This window comes from Ursus americanus, chromosome X (genome assembly GCF_024610735.1).
Source record: "Ursus americanus isolate L20-20 chromosome X, mUrsAme1.1.p, whole genome shotgun sequence".
Classification (NCBI taxonomy): Eukaryota; Metazoa; Chordata; class Mammalia; order Carnivora; family Ursidae; genus Ursus; species Ursus americanus.
In genome coordinates, this window is record NC_142164.1 from 64840282 (window position 1) to 64858418 (window position 18137).

The 18137-nt window shown below is 56.3% G+C and overlaps 1 protein-coding gene across 1 annotated transcript; it reads right to left on the bottom strand.

Moving 5' to 3' along the window:
• Positions 1-2748: 2748 nt before the first annotated feature.
• On the bottom strand, positions 2749-6414 carry LOC123786502 (uncharacterized protein CXorf49 homolog). Its single transcript, XM_087859760.1, is given in 5 exon segments — positions 2749-2789; positions 3415-3460; positions 3728-3807; positions 4350-4530; positions 5155-6414. Coding segments are annotated over 5 exon segments (1608 nt in total).
• Between the last annotated feature and the right edge of the window lie 11723 nt (positions 6415-18137).

Consider the following 18137-nt stretch of genomic DNA (forward strand, 5'->3'; position numbering starts at 1 on the left):
TGGGACCCACATGCACCCCTTTAATCTGTGCCTCACTGTCTGCCACTTACTTCCTGATGGGACGGGAAGGAGACGAGCCACAGCCCGTGACGTATGTGTTTACAGCAACATGACTGTGGACTACGTCGTCTGAATATGGAACAGAGGTTGTGTGCTCAGGGGAGGGAAGGGAGGCCAGCAAAACTAGTCAGCCAGGATTGTGACCAGGCCCTCCCCAGTCCCCTTCTTCCCTTCCTCACGCTGCTCACCACGGCACTGTGCCCCCGAGGCAGGGTCGGTGCTGGATTTCTCCCGTCACAACTTGCCCACGTGTCTGCCCCCAGACACCCCAGCCAGAAGGTCTCCGCCAAACCCATTCACTCAGAAGACGGCCCACCGTGTTACCCCGCCAGGACAGAACCACAGGGTCCGGGTGAAGGCCAGAGCCTCAGCAACCAAGCCCACCTTCTCAAGTGAGGGGTTTGGAGGGGAAGGGCTGAGTCCCACGAATGTTCTCTTCAAGGCGGAGGTCTGTGCTTGTCCCACCCCATGCGTGATGGTCTGGCCACCTGAGTTCATGGCACAGGGGCCTGAAGGAAGGCAGGCTGAGAATAGGGGGGAAGGGGGAACCAACTTGGCCCAATTTTCTGTTGGGGAATCCAACCTCTACTTCCCACCCTCACCGCGCCCATCCTGCCCCTGTCCCCATTAGCTCCTGGCAGAGCAGACTCCTGAGCGAGCTCCCTGCTGCTAAGATGAGGCCTGTCCCAGCCACTCTGAGGTAGCCTTCCCTCCCACACTGTCCTTCCTCCAACGCACACGGGAGGGGTCAGAGCTCCGAGGATCACAGAATAGGACCCATGGTCTCCTCCAGGGGCTCCCGACATTGAGCATTCCCGCACCCTGTCCAGGGGTCTGGGGACTTGCACGTCATTCCCTTCCGGTTTTAGGCATTTAACAGCACCCCCTGAAAAGTAGCTCCGCCCCTTGCTTCTGCTCATTCAGTATCTTGCCAGTTCTTGACCACAGTCTCGACTCCCTTTACTCCCTGAATCACATCTCTCTCCCTCAAGGGAGATTATCCCCGATTGACTGTATTCACACACACACACACTGGTGCACACAACAACCTTGACTGTTCTGGGGACCATAGACCCCCCCCCACTTCTGGGCACAAAACACCTGGGTCTCTTGGGAAGGGTATCTGGTCTGGCAGAAGCGACCCTCACCTCACTCACACACAGATCCGTCCCTCTGAGCCTCAGGCCAGCACAGCCCTGGGTCCTGGCTGAAGGAAGGAAGCCATCCCCACCCCACCCACCGTCAGCGAGGGGGAAACAGAGCACGAAATTCAGACTAAATCTCCTGTGACCTGAAGGGACAGAGAGCCTGAGCCGGGACACCAAATATTGTTTCCAGAAAAACCTGGGTCCTGGTGGTGGGCGAACAGCACTGGCAGGGGACCACGCAGGCACATCGAAACCCATCACGCACCCTTGCCGTAGAAACGGATGGTCACTTTCCTACCAAGGGTCCGGGGACGACCAGGACAGAGGAGGGGGGTGAGGTGGCTTGGACAGGAGGGACGGGAGAGCTCCGATGGCTGGACCACCCATTTCTGGCTACTGGTGGGCAGTCTGCCCCAGGTTGGCCCAGAGCCCCCACTAGCCTCATTGCGCCCACCTCCAGCCCAGAGACTAACCCGAGCTTTTCCGCCCTGTTCCCTGTACCTCCCCCCGCCCCGGCTCTGCACCCCACTGGGCTCTGACTTCTGCCTCCACCCCACCACCGAACCCAAGGAGGGAGAAGTGACGCGATTGGAAACGGATCATCAAGGCCCAGGGTTCAAGGGGAGAGAGGGAGGATGCGCCAGTCCCCGGGCCAGTGGTCCTTGCGCGCGCTGGCACCAGAGGGAGGGAAGGACTCCGCAGAGGGGACTGGGCCCAGGAAGGGGCGACAGGAGCCCAACTCTGCTCTTTAACGCCAGCTGAAGCACAGGGGCAGGGCAGGCCAGCGAGGGAAAGCCACGGGAGTGATCGAGAGGACACTCAGACAGCAGAGCAGGGGGGCCCGGAGCAGCAGGTCAGCGATCCCAAGGAGGGAAGGGAAGAGGGACTGCGGCTCTGGAAGGGGTCCTGGGTTCCTGCTGAAGGGGCAGGGGGGAGAACGGAGATGAAGGGGAAGCCCGAGACCCAAAAAGAAGGGGAAATGAGGGGAGAACCTGAAGGGGGCCTGCAGGGGGAAAGGCAGCAAAGGCTCAGGTGGCCAGGCAGAGCCCACTCAGATCCGAGAGGCCGGGGCACCCTGGGGGCCGGACCGCAGGGCTCCTAGCCCACGCTCCCCACAAGGAGAAGGCCTACCACTCGACCCCAGAGGTCCTCTTCTGGAAAAGGCTGTGACTTGGAGCAGCTCCCTGCCCCGCCCCGCCCGTCTCCCACTCCTCCCCACCCCTGGCCCAGCCCCCCCACCCCACAGACAAGGCAGACCACAGGCCTGAGAGGTACTTTAATTTGAAACTGCTGTGAACTGGGGTGGGGAGGGGGCAAAAGAACAGGGAGAGGAAGCCTCGGCTGAGGTCGAACAGGAGGAACCCGGCTTGGCCACAGCTCCCTGGCTCCAAAGGCACCAGCTGCTCCTCTTGCACAGCGATGCTGGGCTCAACCTGTCAGACAGAGCAGGGTCAGGGAAGAGCAGCAGGCCAGGGCCAGCCCCCCGCCCAGCCCAACAGCCGCGACTGTGGGAAGGGGAATGGTGTGTGTAACACTCACTTCAAAGGCTCTGGAACTTGTCAGTCAGGGACTGCATGGCCGCTGAAACAGAGACAGGCGTAAGCAGGCCCTCCAGACACGGGGTGGGGGGTGGGGGGGTAGAAGCCCATCCCCCTGTCCCCGTGGGGAAGCGCCTAGCCCTGCAACCTGAAACCCCCTCCAGCCCCTATCCCAAGAGCCCCGGGCCTGCCTCACTCACCCACCACCTCAATGAAATATGGACATGTCCTCCAAGGGAACCAAACGTGCCAGTGCTTCTCAAGCTTTGGGGCACATCGGGATCATTCAGACGTGACCAACCAACACCAGTGCGCGCACACACACACACACACACGCGTGTACCTCGCAGCCATACCAAGGAGCAGTTACAGGGAAAATCAAGGAGGCATCTGTAAACGTCCTAGTAGAGGGACACCTCTGGGACCTGTTCCCGCTGGCACACTGCGCACGCAGTCGCGGCAGGACTTTCCCGATTGTGCACACATGGAGCCGCACACACACAGCAGGCTCCAGGGCCAGGCCTGGTGGGTTCTCCTCCCCACAGGAATGTTGGTCCCTGGGAGGCCCCTGCACCTGCAGCCCATGCCGGCTTCTGCACTGAGGACCCCCTCGTCCACCCTCCTGCCTGCGTCTACCCAACCCGGCCCCAGCCAGAGGGTCGTCATACCAAGCTGCTCCTTCAGGTCGTCTATTTCTCTCTGTAGCACAAGACACTAGGGCAGCAGACAGCAGAGAGAGAGAAACGATTAGTATCCTCTGGCTTCCTCTCTCCTCCGCCTCCCCCTCTCCCACAGGCACTACATCCCCAGGCCCAGTGGCCAAACCCGCACAGGCTCCTCAGGGGAAAGGAGGCGCCTTCCCTTTGTGGGGAGCAGATGGGGCGGGGGGTGGGGGGGAAGGCACCTATGTCAGTCTAGCCCAGACCCGGATCCCACCCTCTAGTTTGGGCCTGCATTTCTAGGAGCCACAGGAAGCATTACCCGAGGACAGCCCTGGGCGCCAGCTGGTGGCAGCTGCTGCCTCTCTGGCCTTGGGGTGTGGTCAAGCGGCTCCAGGTCACCTGAAAGGGAAAGAACTTCAAATCCAGCTTCCAAGGCCCCCCTGGGAGGGGCAAAGGGCCTCAGCAGGGTCCAACGTGAGGCAGCACCACCCTCTGCTGGCAACAAGTGGCCGCTGCTCTGCCAGCAGCTCCAACCTTGTCTCTGGGCCCGTCCCCCCTTGTCCCCCAGGGGCAGCCCATCCTTGAAGGTGGTCCCCAGGGACTGTGGCTCTGGCTTGGACTCTCCCAGAGCTGCAGCCACAGCCAGCCCCTGGGACGAGCAACGGGGCCCAACAGGACTGAACAGAAGAAAGGCTCTGTTCTGCTGAAAGTCTATGTCCAGAGCTACACGTTGGGACACGGCCACGCATCACCCCTGCTGCACAAACCCCACCTGGGGGACGATGTGGCTTCAGGAGACCCCGTTTCCTTGGGAGAAGCTTCCCCGGGGAGGCCTGGAGGTGGGGACCAAAGCTGAGCCCCGAGCAGAGCCAGAGCCAGAGCCAGAGGTTTCCCTCCTCATCTCCTCTCGCCTGCACTCCCATGACACCCCCAAGACTCACTGGAGGGCGCAGGCACTCTGGGCAGGACGTCTCCCTGGCTCGGGGCCAAGGGCTCTGAGCCTCCTGGAACTTGGGGGGCTCTGGTGTAGAGGTCGCCCCTGCTGCATTCTCCACGATGCATGCCCGAACAAGATGGCCCTGGCCTCTGTGTTGGAAGTTAAAAGAAAAATTTGTCACCCATCTGGACTTGGGATGTGGGGTGTTCGTGTGTGCGTGTATGGTGTGTGTAGGTGTGCACACGTGTGCGTGTAGGAGCTGGGGTGAGGCAGGGAATAGGGAAGGGAACTCAGAGGCTGGTCTGGCTGGCGCTTCCTCCCTCAGTCAGCCCCGGGCCAGGGGGCAGAGCTGAGCCAGGGAGAAGAGTAGGGCACTGACAAAGCCCAGGCTCCCTGCAAGGAAGGCTTGGGGACCAGCCAGGAAGTAGAAACCAGGAAGCCGATGAGTCTAAAGATGGAAGGTTCGTGGTCCAAACTTTGAAGGGGTTCCTGGCTTCTAATCAGCGACCAGCCCTCCCTTCATCCCGGGGCCTATCTGGGGGGAGGAGGCAGAAAACGTGCCAAGGGTCCAGAATGGTGCCGGGGACACACCGCGTGGTACCCGAGGTTAATGTCTGCCCCTGTGAAAATGACCCATGACCCGATCTGGCATCCCGGTGATCCCAGTGACCCCGGGGCACCCATGGCAACCCCTGAATTAGGTACAGAGGGAGCATGGGTGAAGAAGTGCGCGGAGGGGGAGGGGGAGGGGGGGGTGGGGAGGAGGGGGGCCCCTCCCCCGGAGAGGAGGAGCAGGGGGGTCTACTCACTTGGCCCTTGGGGAACGCGTCTCTGTTTGAGTCACTGCCTTCTCCTGCGACCGCCATCAGCTCTGCCTCACGAGCCCTCCTGGCCGCAGATTTCTTCCTGGAGCCCATGTGCTTGGACTGTTTGGTTCCCGAGGGGAACAGGGCATAGCTCTTCGACCTCCCAAGCAGCGGGACACCGGAGATTGGGGGGAAGGTGGCTGGTTCCAGAGGATCTGCCGAGACTCTCTGCCCCCAGGAAGGAAAGCTTTTCCCCGAGGCCACTTTGGAGGCCTCCCCTAGGGTTTTCTTCTCCTGGGCCACCTTCCTCCTAGAGGTGGCCCCGGGCAGGCCGCCTGCAGCAGCAACAGCAGCAGCTCCCTGGTAGCTGGGCCTGCTCTCCCCCTTCCCCCAGACCACGCTTTGCATTTTCTTAGAGCGGGAGATGTCCAGCTCGCCAAAGGCCTGCCTCTCCACAAGCGAAGTGAATCCGCGGGGAGCCGAGGTCAGGAAGGAGCCTAGCGTGTGAAGGAAACTCTCCCTGACGTGGAAATTCGAGTGTCTCGGTGTGTCCCCGCGATCCTCGGGGCTGCTGGGCTTGGCCTGGCCTCCTTCTTTGGAGCGAATGCTCACCCTCATCGGCTGTATCTCACTGAACTCATCTGAAGACTCGGGGTCGGAAGGCAGCACGCCCGGGCCTTTGGCGGCCGCCGAGCGCCGCCGGCGATCCACCCTGACGTTCGACCTGCTCTTAGCGCCTCTCTTCGGGGTTCCCCAGGCTCGGCCTCCCTCGGGCCCACCGACGTGCGGCGGGGCGGCGGAAGGCGGCTGCGACTCCACGCGGCCCAGGGCGAGCGCGCCTCGCCCGCCGGGCCCTGCCTCTAAGCCCGCCCAACCGCCCGACGCTGCCGCGGCGCCGCCCTCCGGGGACCGGTTTCTCCGCAGGCCCAGGGCATCGCGGTCGGCCAGCTGCTGCACGATGTCCGCCGCGGACTCGTCAGCCACGTGCGACGCGTAGGCCGGGCCGTCCCCCTTGTGGTCGGCCGGGGAGCCGGGGCGGCCTACGCGGCCCCACAGCACCGGCCCTCCCGCTTCCAGCACTTCCCGCTCGGACTCGGCGTCTGGGAACCCACCCTCGCCCTCGCCGCTGCGCGGCGGCCCCGCATCCACACCTAGCGCCGGTGCCCGCGGGGGCCCGGGGCGGGCGGGGCGGGCGCCGGACTGCTCCCCGCCCTCCGGGCCGAAGCCCGCTCCCGAGACAGGCACCTCATCGGGATCGCTCATGCCGTCGAGGCCGGGCAGCCGCGGTTCGAGGGAGAAGATCGCTCTGGTCCCGGCGCCACAGACGAGAGGGGAGAGGCCCGAGGCGCGAGGCGAAGGTGCGTGACTTGCGGCCGTAGTCGCTTGGCGTGCCGTAGACGATGGCACTCACCACAGGCTCCGCGTCACGCGGTGTGGGCGTTTCACCGCACGAGATCGCCTCAAACAACGCGTGGCTTGCGTGTGCCTCAGACGTTAAGGTCTCGGCCATCTCATTGGTCCGGCCCCCGCCAACCAGCGCACCCCTTGTTTGCCCGCCTCTCGAGGCTCTAACCAATAGGGTCGAAGGTCCTTGGTTTCCCTAGGAGTAGGTCTGGGTGTCTGTGTGTGGCAGTTGGAGAGGTTGACCCGCTGTTCTGGTCCCGCCTTCCCTGGCCTGGACTCTGCTTTACTGTGCAGTCATGGCTCTGAGCTGCTGTCTCCCCATCCGCAGAACAGGGTGGCGGGCACCTGTCTCCAGGGTCTTGGGGACAGAAGGTCGGGACACTGGTGAGGCACATCGTGCACAGAGGATTCGCCAGCCTCTGTTCCACAGCAGCACTTAGGACCCGATGGCAAGGGCATGGGAACCCTCAGGCAATGATTGGAGGGCGGGTGGCATACGCGTACCCCGCAAAGGGCCGGAGAGCAAACGTTGTCGTTTCCTTACTGTGGAGATTTTAGAGTATTCCCACTATTTCCCATCACCAACATCAGCGTGTGTACAGCTACCCAGACTCACACACACACACACACACACACACACACACACACACATCCCAAGTGCAGATGGGTGAGAAATTTTAACTTCCAACACAGAGGCCAGGGCCATCTTGTTCGGGCATGCATCGTGGAGAATGCAGCAGGGGCGACCTCAACACCAGAGCCCCCCAAGTTCCAGGAGGCTCAGAGCCCTTGGCCCCGAGCCAGGGAGACGTCCTGCCCAGAGTGCCTGTGCCCTCCAGTGAGTCTTGGGGGTGTCATGGGAGTGCAGGCGAGAGGAGATGAGGAGGGAAACCTCTGGCTCTGGCTGGCTCTGGCTCTGGCTCTGGCTCTGCTCGGGGCTCAGCTTTGGTCCCCACCTCCAGGCCTCCCTGGGGAAGCTTCTCCCAAGGAAACGGGGTCTCCTGAAGCCACATCGTCCCCCAGGTGGGGTTTGTGCAGCAGGGGTGATGCGTGGCCGTGTCCCAACGTGTAGCTCTGGACATAGACTTTCAGCAGAACAGAGCCTTTCTTCTGTTCAGTCCTGTTGGGCCCCGTTGCTCGTCCCAGGGGCTGGCTGTGGCTGCAGCTCTGGGAGAGTCCAAGCCAGAGCCACAGTCCCTGGGGACCACCTTCAAGGATGGGCTGCCCCTGGGGGACAAGGGGGGACGGGCCCAGAGACAAGGTTGGAGCTGCTGGCAGAGCAGCGGCCACTTGTTGCCAGCAGAGGGTGGTGCTGCCTCACGTTGGACCCTGCTGAGGCCCTTTGCCCCTCCCAGGGGGGCCTTGGAAGCTGGATTTGAAGTTCTTTCCCTTTCAGGTGACCTGGAGCCGCTTGACCACACCCCAAGGCCAGAGAGGCAGCAGCTGCCACCAGCTGGCACCCAGGGCTGTCCTCGGGTAATGCTTCCTGTGGCTCCTAGAAATGCAGGCCCAAACTAGAGGGCGGGATCCGGGTCTGGGCTAGACTGACATAGGTGCCTTCCCCCCCACCCCCCGCCCCGTCTGCTCCCCACAAAGCGAAGGCGCCTCCTTTCCCCTGAGGAGCCTGTGCGGGTTTGGCCACTGGGCCTGGGGATGTAGTGCCTGTGGGAGAGGGGGAGGCGGAGGAGAGAGGAAGCCAGAGGATACTAATCATTTCTCTCTCTCTGCTGTCTGCTGCCCTAGTGTCTTGTGCTACAGAGAGAAATAGACGACCTGAAGGAGCAGCTTGGTATGACGACCCTCTGGCTGGGGCCGGGTTGGGCAGACGCAGGCGGGGGGGTGGACGAGGGGGTCCTCAGTGCAGAAGCCGGCATGGGCTGCAGGTGCAGGGGCCTCCCAGGGACCAACATTCCTGTGGGGAGGAGAACCCACCAGGCCTGGCCCTGGAGCCTGCTGTGTGTGTGCGGCTCCATGTGTGCACAATCGGGAAAGTCCTGCCGCGACTGCTTGCGCAGTGTGCCAGCGGGAACAGGTCCCAGAGGTGTCCCTCTACTAGGACGTTTACAGATGCCTCCTTGATTTTCCCTGTAACTGCTCCTTGGTATGGCTGCGAGGTACACGCGTGTGTGTGTGTGTGTGTGCGCGCACTGGTGTTGGTTGGTCACGTCTGAATGATCCCGATGTGCCCCAAAGCTTGAGAAGCACTGGTACGTTTGGTTCCCTTGGAGGACATGTCCATATTTCATTGAGGTGGTGGGTGAGTGAGGCAGGCCCGGGGCTCTTGGGATAGGGGCTGGAGGGGGTTTCAGGTTGCAGGGCTAGGCGCTTCCCCACGGGGACAGGGGGATGGGCTTCTACCCCCCCACCCCCCACCCCGTGTCTGGAGGGCCTGCTTACGCCTGTCTGTTTCAGCGGCCATGCAGTCCCTGACTGACAAGTTCCAGAGCCTTTGAAGTGAGTGTTACACACACCATTCCCCTTCCCACAGTCGCGGCTGTTGGGCTGGGCGGGGGGGCTGGCCCTGGCCTGCTGCTCTTCCCTGACCCTGCTCTGTCTGACAGGTTGAGCCCAGCATCTCTGTGCAAGAGGAGCAGCTGGTGCCTTTGGAGCCAGGGAGCTGTGGCCAAGCTGGGTCCCTGCTGTTGACCTCAGCCGAGGCTTCCTCTCCCTGTTCTTTTGCCCCCTCCCCACCCCAGTTCACAACAGTTTCAAATTAAAGTACCTCTCAGGCCTGTGGTCTGCCTTGTCTGTGGGGTGGGGGGGGCTGGGCCAGGGGTGGGGAGGAGTGGGAGACGGGCGGGGCAGGGAGCTGCTCCAAGTCACAGCCTTTTCCAGAAGAGGACCTCTGGGGTCGAGTGGTAGGCCTTCTCCTTGTGGGGAGCGTGGGCTAGGAGCCCTGCGGTCCGGCCCCCAGGGTGCCCCGGCCTCTCGGATCTGAGTGGGCTCTGCCTGGCCACCTGAGCCTTTGCTGCCTTTCCCCCTGCAGGCCCCCTTCAGGTTCTCCCCTCATTTCCCCTTCTTTTTGGGTCTCGGGCTTCCCCTTCATCTCCGTTCTCCCCCCTGCCCCTTCAGCAGGAACCCAGGACCCCTTCCAGAGCCGCAGTCCCTCTTCCCTTCCCTCCTTGGGATCGCTGACCTGCTGCTCCGGGCCCCCCTGCTCTGCTGTCTGAGTGTCCTCTCGATCACTCCCGTGGCTTTCCCTCGCTGGCCTGCCCTGCCCCTGTACTTCAGCTGGCGTTAAAGAGCAGAGTTGGGCTCCTGTCGCCCCTTCCTGGGCCCAGTCCCCTCTGCGGAGTCCTTCCCTCCCTCTGGTGCCAGCGCGCGCAAGGACCACTGGCCCGGGGACTGGCGCATCCTCCCTCTCTCCCCTTGAACCCTGGGCCTTGATGCTCCGTTTCCAATCGCGTCACTTCTCCCTCCTTGGGTTCGGTGGTGAGGTGGAGGCAGAAGTCAGAGCCCAGTGGGGTGCAGAGCCGGGGCGGGGGGAGGTACAGGGAACAGGGCGGAAAAGCTCGGGTTAGTCTCTGGGCTGGAGGTGGGCGCAATGAGGCTAGTGGGGGCTCTGGGCCAACCTGGGGCAGACTGCCCACCAGTAGCCAGAAATGGGTGGTCCAGCCATCGGAGCTCTCCCGTCCCTCCTGTCCAAGCCACCTCACCCCCCTCCTCTGTCCTGGTCGTCCCCGGACCCTTGGTAGGAAAGTGACCATCCGTTTCTACGGCAAGGGTGCGTGATGGGTTTCGATGTGCCTGCGTGGTCCCCTGCCAGTGCTGTTCGCCCACCACCAGGACCCAGGTTTTTCTGGAAACAATATTTGGTGTCCCGGCTCAGGCTCTCTGTCCCTTCAGGTCACAGGAGATTTAGTCTGAATTCCGTGCTCCATTTCCCCCTCGCTGACGGTGGGTGGGGTGGGGATGGCTTCCTTCCTTCAGCCAGGACCCAGGGCTGTGCTGGCCTGAGGCTCAGAGGGACGGATCTGTGTGTGAGTGAGGTGAGGGTCGCTTCTGCCAGACCAGATACCCTTCCCAAGAGACCCAGGTGTTTTGTGCCCAGAAGTGGGGGGGGGTCTATGGTCCCCAGAACAGTCAAGGTTGTTGTGTGCACCTGTGTGTGTGTGTGTGTGTGTGTGTGTGTGTGTGTGTGTGAATTCAATCAATCAGGGATAATCTCCCTTGAGGGAGAGAGATGTGATTCAGGGAGTAAAGGGAGTCGAGACTGTGGTCAAGAACTGGCAAGATACTGAATGAGCAGAAGCAAGGGGCGGAGCTACTTTTCAGGGGGTGCTGTTAAATGCCTAAAACCAGAAGGGAATGACGTGCAAGTCCCCAGACCCCTGGACAGGGTGTGGGAATGCTGAATGTCGGGAGCCCCTGGAGGAGACCATGGGTCCTATTCTGTGATCCTCGGAGCTCTGACCCCTCCTGTGTGCGTTGGAGGAAGGACAGTGTGGGAGGGAAGGCTACCTCAGAGTGGCTGGGACAGGCCTCATCTTAGCAGCAGGGAGCTCGCTCAGGAGTCTGCTCTGCCAGGAGCTAACGGGGACAGGGGCAGGACGGGCGCGGTGAGGGTGGGAAGTAGAGGTTGGATTCCCCAACAGAAAATTGGGCCAAGTTGGTTCCCCCTTCCCCCCTATTCTCAGCCTGCCTTCCTTCAGGCCCCTGTGCCATGAACTCAGGTGGCCAGACCATCACGCATGGGGTGGGACAAGCACAGACCTCCGCCTTGAAGAGAACATTCGTGGGACTCAGCCCTTCCCCTCCAAACCCCTCACTTGAGAAGGTGGGCTTGGTTGCTGAGGCTCTGGCCTTCACCCGGACCCTGTGGTTCTGTCCTGGCGGGGTAACACGGTGGGCCGTCTTCTGAGTGAATGGGTTTGGCGGAGACCTTCTGGCTGGGGTGTCTGGGGGCAGACACGTGGGCAAGTTGTGACGGGAGAAATCCAGCACCGACCCTGCCTCGGGGGCACAGTGCCGTGGTGAGCAGCGTGAGGAAGGGAAGAAGGGGACTGGGGAGGGCCTGGTCACAATCCTGGCTGACTAGTTTTGCTGGCCTCCCTTCCCTCCCCTGAGCACACAACCTCTGTTCCATATTCAGACGACGTAGTCCACAGTCATGTTGCTGTAAACACATACGTCACGGGCTGTGGCTCGTCTCCTTCCCGTCCCATCAGGAAGTAAGTGGCAGACAGTGAGGCACAGATTAAAGGGGTGCATGTGGGTCCCAGGGGAAAGGAAGAGGTGGGTCCCCTGCCCTAATTTAGTGTGCCTCTTTTGCCTTCCCCCTCACGCGTCCTCTCCAGCCTGGGAGGGAGTGGTGGCTGGCCTGGGGAGCCCTAGGCCCCGTCCTGCCTCATTCTGCTGCCTGCCCAGCTCCCAGGCAGATGGCTCCCTCTCCACCACCTCCAGCCCCAGCCCCAGTGCGGCCACCACCACCGGCCAGCCTTTCTCTGCAGACCTTTGGGTGGGGGGTTGCGCACGCCCAAGGAGGGCAGGAGGAGGTGAGCACTGGAGACGGAGCTGGGCGTGGTGGGAGGAGGGATGGTCCCCAGAGTTGTCCACACCCTAACTCCTGGAACGGGCTCAGTATGTTACCTTGTACGGTGGTGGGGGGGGTGAAGGTTGCAGATGTAATTCTGGTTGCTTCTCAGCTGACCTTAAAGTGGGGAGACTCTCACCCATGTTTGCTGGGTTTGGCCGGCCCGCACATTGGGGGTGGCAGGGTGGCCCTGTGAGCTGTTACCTGCGTGATCCCCGGGCGCACTATCCGCACGACTGGACGGTGCTCGGCGGCCCTGTGCTCCTGCCAGCTGGTAGCCTGGTAACTGCCACTCAGAGTAGAGAAGTTTAATAATAAGTTGAAAGCCTCCTTTTGCCCCATGCCAGTCACTCCTCCTCCTCAGTTCTCTCGAGGTGACTGCTGTCTTGACTTTTCCACTCTGTTTTAAAGGATAACAATCGCTATTTAGTAAGTAACCTTTACAAGGATAGACAGGATAAATTACAGGAGAGTAAGTATTAAGTATATATTTTTTAAAGATTTTTTTTATTTATTCATTTCTCAGAGAGAGAGCGCACCCAAACAAGGGTAGCAGCAGGCAGAGGCAGAGGGAGAAGCAGGCTTCCTGCTGAGTAGGGAGCCTGATGCAGGTCCCCACCCCAGCACCCTGGGATCATGACCTGAGCTGAAGGCAGACGCTTAACCGACTGAGCCACCCAGGTGCCCCAGTATTAAGTATATTTAGGAAAGACCGTATGTATACAGTATTGTAGAAAGTCTACAGTTTGACAGATGGATAGGGAGTGCTCAGGCCGTGTAATAATCACCCAGGTGAGGAACGGTACATTCCACCTCTGGAGGTGCCATGTGTGTGGCCCTTTCTGTGAAGGACGCCAAGTGCAAAAGTTACATACCGCAGGATTCCATTTCTTTCTTTTTCTTTCTTTCTTTCTTTCTTTCTTTCTTTCTTTCTTTCTTTCTTTCTTTCTTTCTTCTTTCTCTTTCTTTCTTTCTTTCTTTTTGTTTTTTTACAATTTGTTTAATTATTTTAGAAGGAGAGAGAGAGAGCTCTGGCACATGAGTTGGGGGAGGGGTGCAGGGAGAGAATCTTCAAGCAGACTCCCTGCAGAGCATGGACCCAGACACAAGCCTCCATCCCACCACCCATGAGACTGTGACCTGAGAGGGAACCAAGAGTCCGACGCTTAACCAGCTGAGCCACCCAGGTGCCCTGCACAGGATTGCATTTCTGTGACATTCTCACAAAGTCAAACCATAGGGACAGAGAACAGATCGGTGCTTGCCAGTGTCTGGGGGTTGAGAGAAGGGGTTTAACTCTCAGGGCCTGACGGGTTTTGGCGAGTGATGAAAATTTCTTGTAGTTTGATTGTGGTGGTGGTTGCCTAACAATACGAGTTTGTGGGGCGCCTGGGTGGCTGAGCCATTAAGTGTGTGCCTTCAGCTCAGGTCATGGTCCTGGGATCGAGCCCCACATCGTGCTCCCTGCTTGGCAGGAAGCCTGCTCCTCCCTCTCCCACTCCCCTGCTTCTGTTCCCTCTCTCGCTGTGTCTCTCTCTGTCAAATAAATGAAATATTTAAAGAAAAAATACGAGTTTGTAAGGACTCAGACCTTGATATAAATTCTATCTCAATAATCTTGAACTTTTAAAAATGGTGAAAAATACATTACAAATGAATACTGTGTCTTACCAATTATTTTTTTCAATTTGAGGTTCACAATGATCTCCCATAATGTGTGAATGTGGAATATTGTGGTATTTTATTTTCTGAAGTTAAGTCAAGTTTGTATGTCTGGGATGGGTCCAGTTTCGTCATAGCGCATTCTCTATTTTTCTTCTCATATCCTGTAGGATTCAGTTTGCTAATATTCTGTTTCTGATTCTTGCTTCTTTGTCATGTGTGATTGGAAATTTTCCTTTCTCAACTTGTTCTTGAAAGGATTTAGTATCCAGGTTATTGCATCCTCACAAAATGTTCTGGGGAGTATCCTTCTTTTTCCAGTTTTTCTATGAATTCATGTCACATTAAAAATGTTTTTGCCTAAGGTGTTTGTCCAAAGTCAGTGGAGGAGCCTGGATTTAAAAAAAAAAAAAAAGCTTTTTGACTAGTGATATATTCTGTGTGGTTATAGAACAATTCAGGTTGGCTATTCCTTCTTGAGTCACTTTTGGCAAGCTATTTTTTTCTAGAAATTGGTCACCTTTTTCTGAGTTTTCAAACCGATAGGCATAAAATGGTGTATAGTATCTTCTTTTTCCTCAGATTTTATTTTTGAAAATGTCTCTCCTACAGATAATTTTCCTAAGAAAATTGCAAGGAACACTCATAGATCCTTCACCTGGATTCACCCATTATTATTTGTCACATATGTCATTTTCTGTCACTCCCCTCTGTGTGTGTGTGTGTGTGTGTGTGTGTGTGTGTGTGTGTGTGTGTGTTTTAAATGTTTCATTGAAGAAATTACGGTATATCGTTCCTAAATACTTCAGCATATATTTCTTAAGAAAAATCATGGTCCGCTACAAAATCTTTTTTTTTTAAGATTTTATTTATTTATTCGACAGAGAGAGAGACAGCCAACGAGAGAGGGAACACAGGCAGGGGGTGTGGGAGAGGAAGCAGCAGGCTCCCAGCCGAGGAGCCTGATGTGGGGCTCGATCCCAGAACACCGGGATCACGCCCTGAGCCGAAGGCAGACGCTTAACGACTGAGCCACCCAGGCGCCCCGGTCTGCTACAAAATCTTAATGCAATTATCACGCTTTGAAAATTTAAGATTTGGTCCAGGGGTTCAGAAAGCTTCTCAGGTTGGATGTGTCTGATTGCTTTCCCTGTTTAGTTTCAGGTTAACCGTGTTGGGCAGGAATAGCACACAGGCGATGTTCTGTCCTTCTCGGTGCGTGACATCAGGATATTCTTGGTGTCAGTTGTCTCACAACTCGATGTTAATTTTGGTCATTTGGTTTTGTGGTTATTTCTACCCTCTCTTTTCCGATGTCGGTGTTTTGCTCCCTTGTTTCCTGAACCTATCTCATTAGAGTTTCACCAATTTTATTCTTTTTCCCAAAGAACCAACTCCTGCCTTTATGATCCTGTCTCTTGTGTACTTGTTTCCTCTTTCACTGATTTCTTTTACCTTTATTACTTCCTTCATTTTTTCTTGAGCTTATATTGCTTGATTTTTTTCTAACTATTCTCATTAACTTTCAGCTCTCCTCTTTTAAATATATGCGTGACAAACAGCCCTTTAATGGCATCACAGGAAGTTTTATGAATAGTATTTTTATTATCATTTTCTTACAAATAGGGGAATCACACAAATTTCTACTTTTATGGGCTGGATCAATGATTTGTGGCACATGTATATGAGGGAATATTTCTTCATCAGCAAAAATGCACAAAGCCCCACTACACAGAATAATAAGAATGAATCTTACAAACATAAGAGTGAATAAAAGAAGCAAGAAACAATACTGGCATATTTAATGACTTCATTTTTATAACTGTAAATAACAGGCAGCACTGGCGTAGCATTTAAAGATGCATATATAGGGGCGCCTGGGTGGCTCTGTTGGTTAAGCATCCAACTTTTGATTTCTGCTCAAGACATGATCTCAGGGTTGTGAGATCGAGCCCCGTGTCGGGCTCTATGCTGGGCGTAGATTCTTAAGATTCTCTCTTTTTGGGGCGCCTGGGTGGCTCAGTCGTAAGTGTCTGCCTTCAGCTCAGGGCGTGACCCCGGCGTTCTGGGATCGAGCCCCACATCAGGCTTTTCCACTAGGAGCCTGCTTCTTCCTCTCCCACTCCCCCTGCTTGTGTTCCCTCTCTCGCTGGCTGTCTCTCTGTCACATAAATAAATAAAATCTTTAAAAAAAAAAAAAGATTCTCTCTCTTTCTCTCCCTCTGCCCCTCCCCCCCCAAATAAAACAAAGATGCATGTATTGTGTATAAAACCATGCGAGGAAAGGGTGGTCACAGAAGTAAGATTGTGGATTTCCTCTTTGGAGCAGAAAACGGGACTAAGACCAGACAGGGAAACCTCAGGAGCCTTGGAGGATATCGACAGTGTTCTCTTCTGTGACCCGGGGAGTTTACAGAGGAATTCACTTGATAATCGTTTATTAAAATATGCATACAATTGTGACATTTTCTCTGTCTATGTTACCTTTACCGTAAATGGGGGGAAAATAATGCTAAGGGAAATAACACAATAGTACAAACATACTGTAGTTATAACCTGAAGTAAAACTAAAATTACTTCCTTTATTTACAACAGGCCTCATTAAGATTAGTAATCTCACTTCATTTGTATTAATAGCCTTATGCTCAAAATTTCATAGATTTTACTAAAAATGATGGGAATGATGTTTACATAATTATAATATGTAAATCAGTCTCAGTTTTTTACAAGTATTCCATATTTAAGTGGTATGTTTTCATGCAGAATCTAATTGTTACTTTGTGCGGAAAGCCCACAAAGGTGTTGCACTACGGTTGCAGTTTTTCAGAGAGTTCTGCCTTCCCCATCCACTCCCTCTCAGAGGTGGAGGACCAAGAACCGGAGAGAACGTAGTAAAGCCAAAAATCCAAAGGGCCTGCGTTGTAATACACGGATTTGTCCAGCTGAGGGCAGTGCCGTTCAAGGCTGGTTGTGGGAAGCAAGTGGTGGATGCCACGCCTTCGGAGTGCCTCCTGTTCTTCGTAATTAGCCGATTAGCCACAGGGACTGAACGGGTTATTCGTGCCAATTAAAGGTGGTGGTGGTGGTGGTGGTGGCGGCGGTGGTGGTGGTGATGGTGGCGGTGGTGGTTTTGGCGCACTGCATCTCCCTTGCCTGTTTGACACTTCCCTCTTCACACCAGCCTTCACCCCTGCTCCCCCACCAGCAACTCTTTTCTTCCTCTTTCTTCTCCCTAGACAGAAACCGAGACCAATGATGTGTTAGACTAGGCATGGGGCACTGACAAGCAGAAGAAACAGCAAGTGGGTGTGGGCAGCCCTTCAAAGCCTGACTGTTGGTAGGGAGCAAATCTAGAATTTTCCTGAAAAGTTAGACCTCACGCCATGAGTTTCCCCTGCTTTTGTTTCTAGTCTTGCGTTCCCCCAAAGGGGCCCAAGTTTAGGCTCCACACTGCTTTGTGGCATTGAGAGGGCCCGTAGGAAGGATGTCACGGTTATTTATTTCACTGACCAATGAAATGAAACAAAATGATTCTCTAGGGCCACCGCCTCTGCCTAAAGGTAAGTAGCATTTCCCATTCTAAATACCGCTCCATTCTCTTGACACCTTTTCTTAGAAGTCCAGCTACCGTAATTCACCTGCCTTGTTTAAGGATGGGCCTGAAGCAGAAATAAATGAAACATTTACGTCAAAACTTTACTTTAAATGACTAAGTATTTAAAGGGTCTTTTCAGATTCTTCTTAGGGCTTTTTCATCTCTTTAAACAACATTTTCTTTCTTTTTTTCTTTTTGAAGATTTATTTATTGTAGAGAGAGGGCGAGGGGCAGAGGGAGAGAGTGTTAAGCAGACTCTCTGCCGAGCATGGAGCCCGACACAGGGCTCGATCTCCCCGAGCCTGAGATCAGGACCTGAGCCAAAATCAAGAGTCGGATGCTTAACCAAGTGCACCACACAGGCGCCCCCAAACGACATTTTCTTTATTGCTAATTCTATGATACCATTAGAAGACATTTTGAAAAAACTTATTTTGCCCATAATGCCTCAACTCATGTTTCCTCCATGCCTCCTGCCCCGGTATCATGGAAGCACAGGATACGAGAGCTAGAAGAACTCTTGGAGAAATCAAATAGCCCGACTCCTGGGCAGTGTACAAGTGAGGAGTCAGAGCTGGGGGGACAGTGCCGCGTCAAGGCCACCAGTGGTCCAGGGCTGTGCCTCTTCAGTCTCCACTTTGTCCTTCCGCAAGACCGGAGCCCTTGCCTCCCCTCACCCTCAGGTCTCCCGGGGCTGGATATTGCAGGTGGTGTGGCTTCTTCACAGCCTCCTGACTAGTCTGAAACCCTGAAATCCATCTCCCTGGCTGGCGGTTACAGCCAGAGCCTTGT